Here is a 17,641-nt window from a genome sequence, read left to right as displayed (position 1 = left end):
TGTCTTTTTTTGTGTGCTGTTGACAGTTTCTTTTTCCCTCATAACTTTTTGTGCTGAATGGTTTATCTTTATATATCGTCTTTTCCTCTTATTCGTTGTTGTTGATTTTGTCTCTGCTGAGTCTCTATTTTTTTCTCGTATTTCATTTTGATGAGCAGAACAGTTAGTCTCCTTTGTGGTTACCTTAATATTTACCCCATTTTTCTAAGTTTAAACCTAACTTTTATTTCTTTATATCCCCTTGTCTTCCTCTCCATATGAAAGATCTATGAGTACATATCTTAGTCCCTCTTTACTGTCTAAATGTTGTCTTCTTTTACATAATAACATCACTGTTTCCCTGTTTTGAGCATTTTTTTAATCTTGATTTATTTTTGTGATTTCCCTGTCTGAGGTGACCTCTGATTGCTCTGTCCAGTGTTCTAGTCTTGGGTTGATACCTGATATTATTGATTTTCTCAGCAAAGAACTCCCTTTAGTATTTGTTGTAGTTCTGGTTTGGTGTTTACGAATTCCCTAAACTTCTGTTTATCTGGAAACGTCCTAATTTCACCTTCATATTTGAGAGACAGTTTTGCTGGATATATGATTCTTGGCTGGCAGTTTTTTTCCTTCAATGCTTTATATACGTCATCCCATTGCCTTTTTGCCTGCATGGTTTCTGCCGAGTAGTTCAAGCTTATTCGTATTGACTCTCCTTTCTAGGTGACTTTTCGTTTATCCCTAACTGCTCTTAAAATTCTCTCCTTATCTTTGGTTTTGTCAAGTTTGATTATGTCTTGATGACTTTCTTTTAAAATCTACCTTATGTGGAGGTCGATGAGTATCTTGGATAGATATCTGTTCATCTTTCATGATATCAGGGAAGTTTTCTGCCGACAAATCTTCATCGATTCTCTCTGTATTTTCTGTTGTCCCTGCCCGTTCTGGTACTCCAATCACTCATAGGTTAGTTCTCTGGATAGAGTCCCCCATGATTCTTAGAGTTTCTTCATTTTTTAAAATTCTTTTATCTGATTTTTCTTCAAATATATTTGTACCAAGTGCTTGATCTTCAAGCTCACCAATTCTGCCTTCCACTTGCTCAATTCTGCTCTTCTGACTTTCTACTGAGTTGTCGAATTCTGTGATTTTACTGTTAATCTTCTGAATTTCTGACTGCTGTCTCTCTATGGATTCTTGCAGCTTATTAAATTTTTCATTATGTTCTTGAACAACCTTTTTAATTTCTTCAACTACTTTATCTGTAGTATATCTTGGCTTGTTCTGCATATTGCCTGATCTCCTTCCTAATGTCGTTCCTGATGTCTCAAAGAGTTCTGTATATTAATCTTCTGAATTCTGCATCTAGTAATTCCAGGAAGGCACCTTCATGCAGAAGATCCATTGACTCTTTGTTTTGAGAGCTTGTTGAGGCAATCATGGTCTGTTTCTTTATGTGACTTGATATTGACTGTTGCCTCCGAGCCATCTGTAAGTTATTGCATTAGTTTATTTTATGTTTGCTTTCTCTATCCTGGCTTATTGCCTTTATTTTTTTTTTAATATGCCCAAATGGGTTGTTTGAGTGAGGCAGACTGATTATTTTCACCTTTGGAGCTCTGACGTCCTGTCACCAGATGGTTAGAGCTGTTATCGGGTATTTCAGTCTAGGTGTCCATTCACTTTTCTTGTATGAATTGAGCTCAGGTGTCCAGGTAGCTGATCATCAAGTGTGTGGTACAGGATCTGTCCTACAGTCTTAGAGGGGCAGGGGTGATTGGTGTAGGTACTGGTATCTGGTTACATCAGGGGGTCATGCTCTGAACAATGCAGGGGGCTAAGAACCGTCCCCCAAGTGTCTGTGAGGAAAGTGTGTCCCTCTTCCCTACAGCATACAGGCGAGTGGGTTCTGAAGACAGGCCTTGGGCACCCATTGCTTTTGGTTGTAAGGACTGGGAGGTACCAGTTATCCTTGGGCCCCTGTCGTAGGCAGCTGAGTGACCTGAGTGGAGCCACCAGTCCTCAGGCCCCTGATGTGGGTAGGTGAAGACCCTGTCTAATAGCAAAGTGGTGTCAAATATCAATCACCGACCTCTTCACCACACGGTTGAAATGGTTGCAGTCTGCCAACAATAGCCTACTCTGAAACAGGCCCACAGAGGATCGCGCAGGGGGGAAAAGTATTCAAAGTCCACAGACCGTTTATGCCTGGACAGGAGCTGCTTCTGTCCTGAGCTCCCCCGGTTAGTGGAGCTGGCAAATTATCTTTTCCCCTAATTGTGAATTTATTCCTACTCCAAGGCTGGGAGGATGGCTCAGGGTGCTTAATAGGGCCTATCTCAGGCCCAGGGAAATCAACAGCCACTGAAGCCAGCTTAGGGGCTGGGGGCGCATTAAAATATACGCCAAGTACTTAGGTTTTGCTAAGAACGCCATTCTTCTCTTGTTCCGGAGGTGTAAGCAGACTGTGCGGCTGCTTGTCCCTGAGGAAACTGCGGCCAAACGCTACTACCAGCCTGCCACAGCCACTCCTGGGAATGGTCCCTGAGTGATCCTGGCGATTCAGGTCTGGCAACTCCTCTCCACTTCTGAACCGTCTCTCTATCCCCCTGCTGCTCAGTCTGTTTTCTAACTTTGCCTTTGATGTTCAGGGGGGCTTCTAGCTTGTCATAAATATAATCGTTTCACTTGTTTTTTTTTGGGTCTTTGTTCTAAGAGGGATCGCAGGAAACATCTGGCAATTCCACCATCTTGGCCCCACCTCCTCAGTATGAGTTCTTGTCATTTATTATTTTGTGTAAGTCTTTTCATATTTTTGTTTAGTTTTTGTATTTCTCACTCATGGGGCAATAAGGCAATGTGCTTCATATCCCAGTCTGCCAAATGATTTTTCAAAGTAAGATGTCTGCACACTACCCCTTTTGCCTTCCCAGTTCAGGTTATGGTATATGAAGGCTTACCTTAGGTAGACCAATAGATTCCATAGCTCTTAACCACTGGACAGTATTATCTGTATGTCGAAAATGAAGGCCGGACTTCTAAAGTAAAAATAAGAGAAAAAAGGAAAGAAAGGATCACTCCAAAACTGAGTCACTTGTGATAGCTTTTGTTCATTACCAGGATTATTATTTTCTAGTAGGCTAGACCACATCTCAGCAACACTCTGACCATTTGTGATGGACCATGGCAGCTTCCACAGTTCACACATTTGAGTAATTCTCAACCAGAATTCTCAGGTAAGCCCACTTAATGTCTAGCACATGCCTAAGGATGGCTCGTGAGGCAAGTGTGCATACATGTATGTATACATGCACACACACACACAGACATACTAAGTCATGATTTTGCCAACTGTGGCTGAGAACCATATAAATGTCAGGAAAAACAGGACTTTTAAAAAGACTAAATGCTTTTTCTCTGATTATGAAGGTAATATGGTTGCTGCAGAAAATATGGAAAACAGAGAAAAACACAAAGACAAAAACAAAAGCATCCTGTAATTTCAAGTTATTTTTAATATCTCTCCTTCCTATAATTTAACCCAAATCTTGGCCTTGTGCAAGAAATGAACCTTTGGTGAAAACACCTTTCAGAACCTTTTTCTACCCGTTCAATAAAAACGTTTCTACATCCCTTATCTTCTTTATAGTTCTAATCAGACAGTCATTTTTTTACAGTCTTAAGGTGCCTGCACCTTAAGCGGTTGTATCAGGTAATAAACCATTAAGATACTTAAAAGAATCTTGTGTTTTTACTTAATTATCTGTATAGCACAATGTTATTTAGATTTTTAAAAATCTATTTTTAATTTTAATATAGGTACAAAAAGGAAACTACAGCCAAGTTTTATAATATAATTAATATCCAATGGTAGAATGTCTGGCTCTGCCCACCTTCTGTGACCATCTACAACCTAATAGTTATTTAATAAAAAGTAGTCTTGTTGCTGTTCTAAATTGGGAAGTATAAGCAAATGAACATCTGACAAATTTTTATGCCCTTTAATATTGGCCCCTATTTATTGAGATCAGATTTTGTGTTAAGTACTTTATATAAATTAATTTTTAAAACACCCCACAAGGTAATTATCATTCCCAGTTTTAGAGTTGAGAAAACGTTCGCCAAAAAGATGAAGTGATTTGCCTAAAGTCAAATAGCTGCTAGGTGGCTGAGCTGAGACTCAAGATTAGGTCTCTCTGGATCTGAAAACCTCCCTATGCCAATACCTGCCAGTAAGGAACACAGGACTAATGATGGTGTGATTATTTTTCAAATGGAAGAAACTAGCTAGCTGCTATGAAATAACTGGGGGAAGGAAAAAGAAGGAAGGATGGGAGAATAGGAGACAGAAAGGGAGGGGGAGGGGAGAGGAGAGAGGAAGGGCCCTGTCAGCTAAAAGCTAACCATTAGGCCATGCTGTTCCTATCTCAACATAACTTTTGCAGAATACAATCTCAGACAAGGCCATTCCGTGACCACAGAGATGCAATCCCGTCTGAACTAAGACAGAGACAAGGGTCCTCTGTACCACAAAATATAAGTAAACACCCCCCTCATCCAACTAATATAAGAAACTCAGATTTCTTTACCAGTAACAACACAACAACCTAGCCTTGATTTAATCTTCTCGCCTCCTCAATAAAAATTACCGAGACACCCAATACCAAGTTGACCTTGCTTGCGGACGGGGCACCAAACAAAAACTGGTCCTCACTTTCCTAAATACTTCATAGAATCATGCAGCACAGTCTCTGTTCTCCTTCTTATGGCTTCACTGGTGTGCATTTTTCCTTGTCACCGCAAGTTACATAAGCTGAATTTTGGTTGACCACACATGGGTTTCAAGGGATATTTGGCTGGTGGGCTTCCGTAATCCCAAATCACATAACACTCTATTAAGTGGTCTTACTAGCTATATAATATCAGGAGAGTTACAAAATCTCTCTGAACCTCAGTTTCTCAGCCATAAAATGGGAGAAGTAATGCTTTTTGGAGCTGTAGAGATTAAATGAGACAATACAGAAAGCTCTTAGTTGCAAAGTGCACAGCAGAATGAAATAAATGTTAGCTATTATCATTATAGCATAGTTATTAAGTGTTAAAGCTGCTAACCAAAAGGTCTACAGTTCGAATCCACCAGGCACTCCTTGGTAACTCCATGGAGCAGTTCTACTCTGTCCTATAGGGTTGGCATGAGTCAGAAGCGACTTGCTGGCAACAGGTGCAGGTTAGCAATATCATTATCAAAGACAAGAGTCTTCAGTATGGATTACACCTCAACATAAAAAGAACAAAAATCCTCACAACTAGACCCAAAAGCAACATCATGATAAACAGAGAAAATACTGAAGTTGCCCAAGATTTCATTTTACTTGGATCTAAAATCAATGCCCATGGAAACAGCAGTCAAGAAATCAAATGGCATATTGCATTGGGCAAATCTGCTGCAAAAGACCTCTTTCAAGTGTAAAAAGCAAAGGTGTCACATTAAGGACTAAGGTGTGCCAGACCGAAGCCATGGTGTTTTCAATCGCCTCACATGTATGAGAAAGCTGGACAATGAATAAGGAAGATTAAAGAACTGATGCCTTTGAATTATTGTGCTGGGCGAAGAACACTGAATATACCGTGGACTGCCAAAAGAATGACCAAATCTGTCTTGGAAGACGTACAGCCAGAATGCTTAGAAGCAAGGATGGCTAGACTTCATCTCATATACTTTGGACATGTTATCAGGAGAGACCAGTCCCTGGGGAAAGACATCATGTTTGGTAAAGTAGAGGGTCAGCGAGAAAGAGGAAGGCCCTCGACGAGATAGACTGACACAGTGGCTGCAACAATGGGCTTCAGTATAGCAATGATTATGAGAATGGCGCAGGACCGGACAGTGTTTTGTTCTGTTGTACATAGGGTCGCTAGGAGTTGGAACTGACTCTATGGCATCTAACAACAACAACATAATCATTATTACCCTACAAGCCTGGGCTCGAAACTTTTCATCCACCTTTAAGGTCAGAAAAGGGTTCAATGCTTCATTTAAGAGGCAATGAAGGAACGGGTGGTTGGTTATCCTGGTCATATTTCTACAGGAAAGGCATCACAGTTCATGTCTGTATATTTAGGAAGAAAGCTTTGGTGAGTGAATTGTAGCATAACATCTTCAATCTACTAGGTTAGCTTCAGTTAAAACAAAAATGATCTTATAAACAGGTTTCAAATAATCTTAGCCCATTATATTTATTTTTAGCTAGTCTGTTTTTTTCCACCAGTCCTACAAACTAACATTAGACCAGGTGGCATGTCCAGTCACACTTAGCCAAGAGTTGCTTTTGTCCATCCACCAATTTCTTTCAGGTATTGAGCTAGAAAGTATATGCTGATTTTCCATTGCTGAGCTATTGCTACACCAGCAAACAAAGTTCTTTTAGTTTAAATCGCATATATGAGGAATGGTGTGCAGTCTTCTCTGAGTCGTAACTTCCTATGTATTAGAATCAGAGCATATTAGAACTATTCCGTACCTTACAAACAAAACAAAGCCAGCTGCTGCTGAGCTGACTCCATCTCACAGTGACCCCATGTGTTTCAGACTAGAACTGTGCTCCACCGGATTTTCGTGGTTGTGACCTTTCGAAAGCAGTTCACCAGGCCTTTCTTCTGAAGCATCTCTGGGTAGGGTGGAACCACCAATCTTTCAGTTAGTAGTTGAGTGCTTAACCATTTGTACCACCCAGGTGCTCCTATTAGGTAGCTTACCAAAAACCAAACCAAATTTCAACTGATAGCGACCCTACAGGGTTTCTGAGGCTATAAATCTCTATGGAAGCAGACCGTTACTTCTTTTTCCCTCGGAGCTGCTTGTAGTTAGCAGTTGATCACTTTAATAACTGTGCTACCAGTGGTTAGAGAGCAATAAAGTCTAATTTTCTTGTTTTATAGATGAGGAAACTGAAGGCAAGCACTTGCTCTAGATGACTTAACTTGTTAGTTAGGCTCACTGTGCCTGATCATATACATGTTCCTCGCAACATCTCTACAAAAGTGGTAGTGTTGTTGTAGTTAGTTCACATGAAGTCAGCGCCAACCCATGGTGGCCTTAGGTATAACAGAACTAAATGGTGCTGGGTCCTGCACCATCTTCGTGACCCCTGGTGTATTTGAGTCCTTGAAGCTATTATGCCAATCCATCTCACTGAGGGTTTTCAGTGATCTGCTACTTTGCCAAACATGATGTCCTTTCCTAGCAATTGGTCTTCTCTGATGATGTTTCCAAAGTTAAGTGAGCCTAAGTCCTGCCATCCTTGTTTATAAGGATCATTCTGGTTGTATTTCTTCTGAGACAGATTTGTTTATTCTGGCAGTCTACTGTATATTCAATATTATACACCTATACTACAATTTAAATGCATCAATTTTTCTACTGTCTTTTGTTTTTATTGTTCAACTTTCACATGCATATGAGGCGACTGAAAAGATCCTGGCTTGGGTCAGGTGCACCTTAGTCATTAAAGTGGCATCTTTCTTTTTTAAAACTTTAAAGAGGTCTTTTGCAGCAGATTTGCCCAATGCAATACGTCGTTTAATTTCTTGACTACTGTTCCCATGGGCATGGATTGTTTATTCAAGTAGAATGACATCATTGGCAACTTCGATTTCTTCTTCACTTATCATGTTGTTGTTTATCAATCCACTACAAAGGCGAGTACTATTACTACTCCCACTTTTTAGGTAAGGAAACCAAGGCTCAGAAAGGCATTAGTGGTGAGGCTGGACCCTAAAGCCACATACTTTGATTCTACAGCTCATACTACTAACCATATGTACACGCCTTCCTTATCTAAAGCTCACCTAAATGTTCTACAAGCATTTATTGTAAACCTACAGTTTTCAAAGCACTGTCCAGGAATGGTACTAGTTTGTCTTTCAGTTTCGTCAGTCTGAGTCCTCTCTGAGGAAAGCCCTTCTCTCCTCATCCTCTTTTTCCTGCTTATTCTAGTCGGCTTGGGAACACTCACTCATCTTTCAAGCTTCCACCATGGAGACCTTCCTGGTCTTCTTCTTACCCCTTTAGAACTGACCATTCTCTCCTTGGTGGTCTCCCACTGTCCACCCAGCTGACTCCTCTCACTTCCTTCCCCCTATCTCCAATCCTTTTCCAAGAGTCACCCCTTGTTTTTGCTCCTGTTGTCTCTGCAGGCCAGGATGATAATGCAAGCCATTATCACCCGTCACCCAGACTGAACTGTCCTCTCATTGGACTTGTCCCCTCCATTCTCATCCTCCCTCCAATGTATTCTGTACAGAGTGGCGGACTGATCTTTTTCAGACCTAAATTGCACCATACGGCATCACGATGTTTCTGTTTAAGGTTTCCAACAGCTTCCAACTGCTCTTGGGATGAAATCACAGATCCTCCGTGGGCCTGGATGGCTGTGAGATCTCATCTCTGTTTCCCTCACTCCTCACCACCGCCCCTCACCCACAGCCCTTCAGCAACTCCATTTGGCCAAGGTCTTTTCTTCCTTGAGTCTATCACAAATGTGTTCCCTGTTTCTGGACTGCTCTCCCCTACTCCCACACTCCTGACTCTCCATGTGGGTGACTTTCTTCTCATTCTTTCAGCCTCAGAGTAAATGTCATCTCCACAGAGAGGCCCATGTCCTGCCCACCACTATGTGCCATAACACCTTTTTTTCCCCTCATATGCTTATCACAATTTATAATTATATATTTCCTTACATTCTGTCTCTCCAACTATAAGCTCCATGAAATCAGGACCACGTCTGTAGTTTTGCTTTTTTATTTTTTAATTTTTTTTTGTGCTTTAAGTGAAAGTTTATAGCTCAAGTTAGTTTCTCATTCAAAAATTTATATACATACTGTTTTGTGACATCAGTTGCAATCCCTGCAATGTGACAGCACTATCCCCCTTTCCACCCTGGGCTTCCCACGTCCTTTCACCCCTTCCTGCTTTCTCGTCTTCTTTTTGGGCAGGAGTTGCCCATTTGGTCTCATTTACATGATGGAATTAAGAAGCACGTTCCTTACATGTTGTTTGCTTTATATGCCTATCTAACTTTTGTCTCAAAAATGGGTTTTGGGAGTGGCTTCAGTTTTGAGTTAGCAGGGTGTCCGGGGGCCATAGTCTAGGAGGTTCCTCCAGGTCCTAGTCTCTGTGAGACCAGAAAGTCTGATCTTTTTTTGTGAATTTGAATTTTGCTCTACATTTTTTCTCTTGCTCTGTCCAGGACTCTCTGTTGTGATCCCTGTCAGAGTGGTTGTTGGTGGTAACCAGGCACCATCTAGTTCTTCTGGACCCTGGCTAGTGGAGGCTCTGGTTCATGTGGTCCTTTAGTCCTTTTGGCTAATATTTTCCTTGTGTCTTTGGTTTTCTTCATTTTCCTTTGCTCCAGATGGGATGGGACCAATAGATATATCTTAGATGGCCACTCACAAACTTTTAAGACCCCAGATGCTACTCACCAAAGTAGGATGTAGAACATTTTCTTCATGAACTATGTTATGCCAATTGACCTAGACATCCCTCGACACTATGCTCCCCGGCCCTCAGCCCCTCAGTAACTCGGTCCCTCAAGGTTTTTTGATACATCTAAGAAACTTCTACGAATTTGTCTTGGTCAAGTTGTGCTGACTTACCCTATAATGTGTGTTGTCTTTCCCTTCACCAAAGTTGACACTTGTCTACTATATAGTTAGTGATTCGCCCTCCCCACCCTTGTAACCATTACAGATTTTTTTTCCTCTGCGTAAACTTTTCCTTGAGTTTTTATAATAGTGGCCTCATACAATATTTGTCCTTTTGTGATTGGTTTATTTCACTCAGCATAATGCCCTCCAGAGTAATTCATGTTGTGAGATGTTTCACATGGTCATCATTGTTCTTTACTGTTGCATAGTATACCATTGTGTGTATGTACCATAATTTGTTTATCCATTCATTTGTTGATGGGCACTTAGGCTGTTTCCATCTTTTTGCTACGGTGAATAGTACTGCAATGAATATGGGTATGCATATGTCTATTCGTGTGATGGCTCCTATTTCTCTAGGGTATATTACTAGGAGTGGGATTGCTGGATCATATGGTATTTCTATTTCTAGCTTTTTAAGGAGGTGCCATATTGTTTTCCATAGTGGTTGTACCATTTTACATTTCCACCAGCAGTGCGTAAGAGTTCCAACCTCCCTGCAACCTCTCCAACATTTATCTGTTTCTTTGATTAGTGCCAGTATGGTCGGAGTGAGATGGTATCTTGATGAGGTTTTGATTTGCATTTCTGTAATAGTTAAAGATTATGAGCATTTCTTCTGCTAGCTGAGGACCATGTCTGTTTTGCCCAACGCTCTGCCTTTGCTGTTTTTAGGTGCTGTCGGGTCAGTTCTGACTAATAGCGACTCTATGTACGACAGAACGAAACACTGCCTGGTCCTGAGCCATTCTCACAATCATTGTTATGCTTGAGCCCATTGTTGCAGCCACTGTGTCAATCCATCTCGTTTAGGGTCTTCCACATTTTTGATGACCTTCAACTTTATCAAGCATAATGTCCTTCTCAGGGGACTGATCCCTCCTGATAACATGTCCAAAGGATGTGAGATGAAGTCTCGCCATCCTTGTTTCTAATGAGCATTCTGGCTGTACTTCTTCTGCGACAGATTTGTTCACTCTTCTGGCAGTCCATGGTATAGTCAATATTCTTCACCAGCACCACAATTCAAAGGCATCAATTCTTCTTCAGTCTTCCTTATTCATCATCCAGCTTTCACACACACATGAGGCAACTGAAAATACCATGGCCTTGGTCAAGATACCTACTGCAGGCCAGACCCTGCACCATTCACGGAGGAATTGGCAATGAAAAGCATACCCAGTGCTTGCCTTCATGACAAGACAATCTCTACAGAATGGTATGGTGTATCTAAGATGGGCATGCGCACATAACTCATACCTGAGGGTAGGAAGTGGAAGTGGCTGGGGAAGGAATACTCACAATTGGGAGGTTTACCTATAACACTAAGGACATCTCTCTAACCCTGAATTTACCAGGGTTGTAAAGAAGCTGGCCAACCAAGTGGATGAGACAGCATGAAGGCTCCCATCTACTTAACTGATGGTTGTCAAAGCCATCAGTGGCAATACTGAGGCTGTCAGGCTCTGGGGCGTGGCTCTGTAGTGAGGACATTGTGTCTAATGGGTGGGTCATATTTTATGGTTGCAGTCTAGGCAGATCCTGTGGTGAGAGCCCAAGTTTACTGAATTCATGGTTTCCAGATGGCACATCAAAAGGGTGGGCTAGTAAGTGTTCCCTTGTGTCTCAACATCTTTGCCACAGCCCATGATTTAGTGCTCTTTGGAAAGGACCTAGAACAGGAAGTTAAGTCTCCTATTCACTGATACTTGTCTCCTTTCATTTTTGTATAAGAAATGAAAAGGTTTTAAAATAAAATATTATGATTACATGGCAAATCACTAAAAATTTCCATGAAGGGCACTGGGTACTTTCAGGGATTTAATGAAACTAAAAACAAAAACCTTTTTTTTTCTAGCGAATTAATGAAGGGGTAGTTTCCCTTTGTCCTGTGTTTTCTCTTTTAACTCAGCGGCATGGAGGGGCTCCCAAGCCACAGCTGGCATCAACCCCCTCCTTCTGCGCCTTCCCTTCTTCCCTCCCCCGTCTCCTAGTACTGCAGCTTCTGTTCACCCAGCTTACCGGGGGCCTGATGGGGTAGGGGATGGCCAGACAGAACAGTTTCCTCTCTCATCATCTGATTCTCTCAAGGATGTCACTCCTTGCCTAGGCCCCACAGATATTTTATTTTGTAACAAAATATTGAAAAGATGATTTTCCCTGTCCCCATCCCAAATAGTAACCAAAAAAACCAGTTGTCGTGGAGTCGACTCTGACTCATGGCAACCTCATGTGTGTCACAGAATTGTGCCTGATAGAGTTTTCAATGGCTGATTTTTCCGAAGGAGATCACCAGGCCCTTTTTCTGAGGTACCTGTGGGTAGACTTGAACTGCCAACCTTTTGGTTAGCAGTGGAGCATTTTAACCATTTGTACCATCAAGGGACTCCTCCCCAAAAGTAGGATCATTTAAACAGTGGGATCTCTGATAGCAAGAGGAAAAAGTACTTGTTTAAGTTGCCATGAAGGGGGCCACACCTGAACTAGAGGGAGATGCCTACTTTCAAGGTATACGACGTGTCAGGAGGAGAAAAGAATTAGCCCACGCCGCTAATCAGACTCTGCTCTAAGGCTCCTGGCTCCAAGAAGGGTCTCTCTTTCCAGTTGATTGTTACTGTCCACAAAGCCAAACAAAATACCCATAATCCCCTTTCAGGGCAGGCTGTAGCACAATCAAACTACATTCAAGCTAACTCTACTGTAAAATCTACATGGGTGTTAGTACTAGTGGTCCTAGTCTTGATAACATCCATAGAGACCAAAACCAAAAAACCCACTGCAGTCAAGTCAATTTCGACTCATGGCAACCATACAGGACAGAGCAGAGCTGATTCACAGGGTTTCCAAGGCTGTAATCTTTACGGAAGCAGACTGCCACATCTTTCTCTTGTGGAGTGGCTGGTGGGTTTAAACTGCCAACCTTTTGGTTAGCAGCTGAATGCTTTAACCACTGCCCTACTAGGGCTACTTCAAAGCCCCCCGACCCCCGCCAAAAAAAAAAACCACACCCACTGCTGTCAAGTCAATTGTGACTCAGAGCTATCCTATACAGAGAAGAACTGCCTCATGAGTTTCCAAGACTGTAAATCTTTACAGAAGCAGACAGCCACATCTTTCTTGCACTAAGCAGCTGGTGGGTTCCAAGTGCCAATCTATCGGTTAGCAGCCGAATGTTTAGCCACTGTGTCACGAGGGCTCCTAGCCAATGGAAAAAACTAAATCCATTGCCATCGAGCTGATTCCAACTCATAGCGACCTTATAAGACAGAGTACAACTACCCCATAGGGTTTCCAAGGAGTGGTGGGTAGATTCAAACTGCTGACCTTTTTACTTGGCAGCCAAACTCTTAACCACTGTGGCACTAAGGCTCCAAAGAGAAGCAATAAAAAAGTAAACACCATGGTCTAAAATGTGGAAAATGGTCTTGTGAAAGGCTAGAATGAGCTGGAATTCTGGGGTGAGACTCCGGACTTCATAAACTCCAACTTACTCTAACAAATGCAAACACTGTTGGTTATAATATCACTCGAGGCAGAAACACTTGCTCGGTGCCCTTTATGAACAAACTATACAAAATTTGTCAACTGATCTTATCTATTCTTAGATGATTATTCAAACATTTAATCGGAATTAAGTAAATATAATTTTGTCTAAAGATCAGCTGAAGAGTAGTACGTTATCAGGCAACGAATGGGAAATCATTCCATTTTCAACTACACTCGATGTTGTCCCTGCAATTGTGAGAGAAATAATGCTTAATATTTGAAAATCTGTAGATAAAAAATGTTCATATAAAGAACTAAATACATTAAGAAAATAAGGAATCGAGTTTCAAAGAAACTCTAGAAACCTTGGCCCTTAACCTCCCCCAAAAAACCCATTGCCGTTGAGTCGATTCCAACTCATAACAACCCTATAGGACACAGAGTAGAACTGTCCCACAGGGTTTCCAAGGAGCGCCTGGTGGATTCGAACAGCCGAACTTAATTAACCACTATGCTACCAGGGCTTCCTTAGTGGGTAAGAAATCGCATGTTCCAGGATGGAACACCACACATTTTTAAATTCCCTTTTGAAGACAAATTTACTGGACAGGGTCTTTTAGGTTTACATGTTCCTCCTTCATTCTTTGGTGGAAAATTTCGAACACAAAAGAAATAGGCAGAATAGTATAACGAACTCTAACGTACCTGTCACACAACCTTAGCAATTATGAACTCATGGCTAGTCTTGTATCATCTATCCAACTCTCCCCCCATTATGTGAAGCAAATCCTAGACACTGTACCATTTTATCTGTAAATACTTCCACTTGCATCTCTAAAAGATCAGAGTTTTTAAAATTAAGATTCGTGTTTGTTTTGATTTTGTCTCCTTCTTTCCCCTGGATCCTATGCTTCTTTCAAATCTAAATGTAGTGTTTTTTTTTTTTTTTCTTTTGGCCTAAAAGTGCTATAAGAGTATTTTCTTTTCTAGCCTTTTCCAAATTAGCCATGGAACAAGTTGCACACAAAGAAGTTAGCCTTAATTTTGTTTTAAACTCCAAATGAAAAGGAGCTCCTACCGCACTCTTCCATATTACTACTGGTTTTATTACACTGGCCCTAACCCTTTGGGGTCACTAGTTCAAGTCCCAGCTGGGTATTTTATTCCTTGATGAGAACATAGGGAATAATAAACTGTGCTGGTGGTAAAAAAAAAAAAACGAGAGGTAAAGACTGCCCTCACTTCTACATTTACTGGCACTAATAAGAACTCACAAATGACATCCATGAAGGAATAATGGGAATGGGAGGGAGTGCAGAGAAGCCCAACAAATCACAGGTCTCTCAGCCTTGGCCCAGAAATAGAAACCCTTTACCTTTGAAGCTGCTGCAGCCTCAGGAATGATTACTAGCAGGCCCCAAAGACCAAGGACACCCCCTACTCGACACCTCCCCTCCCACCAAAATCCTACTAGAAACACTAAAATAAAGGAAATGAAATATCAAACTTTCACTTTTAGCTAGAAGCCAAAATCAATTAGATTTCAGTTACCTTGTAACGTGTTTGTTCCACATCATAGATCTTTTTATCTGATACCATTTTAGGGGCAAAGAACTTGGCTAACTTTGCAAGGTAAACTCCATTCCTCAACCCTTCTTCCAGTTCAGTGGTTGGTGGCAATTCTTCAACTAAGCAGACTTCCATCCACCTAAAAGGATTTAAACAAACAAAAAGTGACTCCAGTTGTGTGACTTTCTGTAAACGAAGAGAGGCAGCATTTCACTGTGTTGAATATGTCAACAAAGAAAGCAGCCTTGGAAACAACTTCAGGTGTCACAGTTGGGAGGAGAAGACCTTGGGACTAGGGTTCAGAACATGAGATGAACAACGGGGATGAATACAAGCACTGAGGTGCTGAACTCACTCCCACCCCAGGGCCTGTCAGCTTCACCCTTACCTGAATCTTTGCCAGTTCTCTTTTATGCCAAAGAGTAAAAAGGCCAAACCATTTTGTATGGGTGGAATTAGTCCTGCTGATATTAAAGGAAAAAAAAAAAAATTCCAAGTTTATGAACCTCCAGCTGGCAAAATCCTCATAGGAGCTGTGCCTTGGGGGACAGCACAGTCCGAGGCACTGCCTCTGTCCAGAAATGCCAGTCAGGGAAGGTCGAGGGGCATCAAATATTCAGAAAGCAAACACAGTCTTCTGTAAGTAACATACTCTCCTTTTATTCAATACCAGGAACTGCTTACCTTTTCGGGAAGATACAGTACCAGGTTCTAAAAAAATTATTTTAGAAAAAGATCAGATTAGATCTTAGGACACTGTTCTCGTATTACAGAAAAGAGGGCACCACAGTCATTACCGACTGGCTCAAGGACACACAGTGGGAGGGCAGCCAGGCCTGTTGACATTTCGCACTCAGAGTGATGAGGATAATACTAGCCCTACCCATTCTCCAGTAACTATTACCTGCTCCAAGCATGAGTCCGGTGTGTAGGCTCTCAGTAGGGGAGGTCCCCAACTCCTTGCCTCCCAGCCACTGATTCAAAACCAAATCGTAAACTCTGTGTATGAGCACCATGCTGTACGGCCAATTCCCCCAGAGGACCATTAACACGGCAGCAGCTGATCCTACCCACAGTTGGATGACAGCACAACACTGTTCTGCAGTATTAGGTGCTCCTGACACAAGCTGTGAACACCGTAAAATGTCTGAACTGCTTGCAGCTCTGGATGATGTATTTTAAAAACTCAGAGAGCGCCCTAATCAGCAAGGTGTATTTACTGACCACTTTGTTGTTGGGTTTTTTTGTTGTTGTTAGCTGCCGTCGAGTCGGCCCCAGCTCATGGCTACCCTAGGCATGATGGAATGCAATTCTGCCCAGGCCAGCACCATTCCCATGACGGGTTGCAGATCAGATCACTGTAATCCATAGGGTTTTCACTGACTGATTTTCATGAAGTAGATTACCAGGCTTTTCTTTCTAGTTCATCTTAGCCTGGAAGCTTTGGGAAAACCTGTTCAGCATCATAGCAACATATAAGCCTCCACTAAGTGACGGTGGTAGCTATGCAGGAAGTGCACTGCCTAGGAATCAAGCCTGGGTCGTCTGCGTGGAAAGTGAGAATTGTACCATTGAACCCTCAATGCCCCTGACCACTGATTAGGCACCCTAAAATACAGAACATATGATTAAAGTTTGACCACTTGCCTTGTCTTCAACTGCATTAAATACAATTGAGAAGGTAACAAAATTCCAAGGAAAAACCAGAAAGCAGTGTAAGAGAGGCCACTACGTCCAATGCTACATGGTGGTGTATAATTAAAAAAAAAAAAGTTTGGGGATACAGGAGAATCATTGGGTAATCCCAGGGTAATCAGGAAAAGAATTGAAAGGGTGGTAGGACATCGACAGGCAAGGAGAGACTAGAAGCTGGGGACAGGACTGAAGGCATAAAAGTGGGATGGCTGACTTGTGGAGAAAACAGAAGGCTCTGGGCTCTGGGGGCTCATAGGGAAAAAACGGAAATGACGCTGGGCATGTATGGTGAAGCCTGGCCATGGAGGACCCGACACTTGAGGAAGAGGAGTGTTGATATTTGCTGCCACAGGAAGCAGGGAGTTCTTGGCAGCTTCATAGCAGAGGAGTGACATGCGGACAGTAGTAATTAGAGAAAATTAATCTGGTATGATGGATGTCCCAGAGATAAAGCGCTAAGTCAGGCTTTTCCTGACGTGAGGCGATGAGGGCTTAGATTAGGCAGGAAGAAATGGAAAAAGAGGGAATACAAGAGACATTTCAAGGAAACAGTAACAGGAGTTGGTGACAGCTTAGAAAGGGGGGCTGAAGGAAAGAGGGGTGTTACCAGCCGGGAAGAGAACCATGGTATGGGGGAGCTCTCTACACCAGGACTTAGCCCCTGCCAACAGTGTGACCTCAAGCAAGTCCCCTAACCTCTCTGGGCCTCAGTTTTCTCTTCTGTAAAGGAAGGAGTAGGGAGGATCAGATGAGAAGGTCCCACCCGGCTCTATAGTTCTAGAAAAAATAAATAAATAAAGTTCTAGAGGACTGTGAAATTGGAAGCCTGATTTTGTAAAGAGAACAGGTAAAATGAGATGATGATGAACTTGACTTTTTACACTCTTATACACAAGGTGAATACAAGATAACTGGTTTGCATGAACTTTGCTTCAATTAAATGGAAGTAAGAGCATCATGAACTTGCTAGATTAAGAAATCAATAATAATGCTGGCTTTATTGTTGTGGAAACCCTGACGGTATAGTGGTTAAGTGCTACGGCTGCTAACCAAAGGGTTGACAGTTCAAACCCGCCAGGCACTCCTTGGAAACTCTATGGGGCAGTTCTACTCTGTCCTATAGGGTTGCTATGAGTTGGAATGGACTCGATGGCACTGGGTTTGGTGGGTTTTTTGTTATCGTTGTTTTAAATCTAGCCAA

The 17,641-nt window shown here is 42.0% G+C and overlaps 1 protein-coding gene across 6 annotated transcripts in view; it reads right to left on the bottom strand.

Moving 5' to 3' along the window:
- The window catches only part of IQGAP2 (IQ motif containing GTPase activating protein 2), a 328,352-nt gene that overhangs the window by 153,394 nt on the left and 157,317 nt on the right, over positions 1 to 17,641 (bottom strand). For all 6 annotated transcript variants that reach the window (XM_064273341.1, XM_023545568.2, XM_023545570.2 and 3 more), the window contains 2 exons: positions 14,728 to 14,884; positions 2,943 to 3,020 (listed from right to left, as the gene is read on the bottom strand). In XM_064273341.1, coding sequence (XP_064129411.1) covers positions 2,943 to 3,020; positions 14,728 to 14,884 — 235 coding nt within the window. The remainder of the gene's footprint in view (positions 1 to 2,942; positions 3,021 to 14,727; positions 14,885 to 17,641) is intronic.

The sequence above is a fragment of the Loxodonta africana genome, chromosome 2 (assembly GCF_030014295.1).
Source record: "Loxodonta africana isolate mLoxAfr1 chromosome 2, mLoxAfr1.hap2, whole genome shotgun sequence".
Taxonomy (NCBI): domain Eukaryota; kingdom Metazoa; phylum Chordata; class Mammalia; order Proboscidea; family Elephantidae; genus Loxodonta; species Loxodonta africana.
Note: the sequence above shows the minus strand (reverse complement) of the source record. Positions and strands in the feature narration are given on the sequence as shown.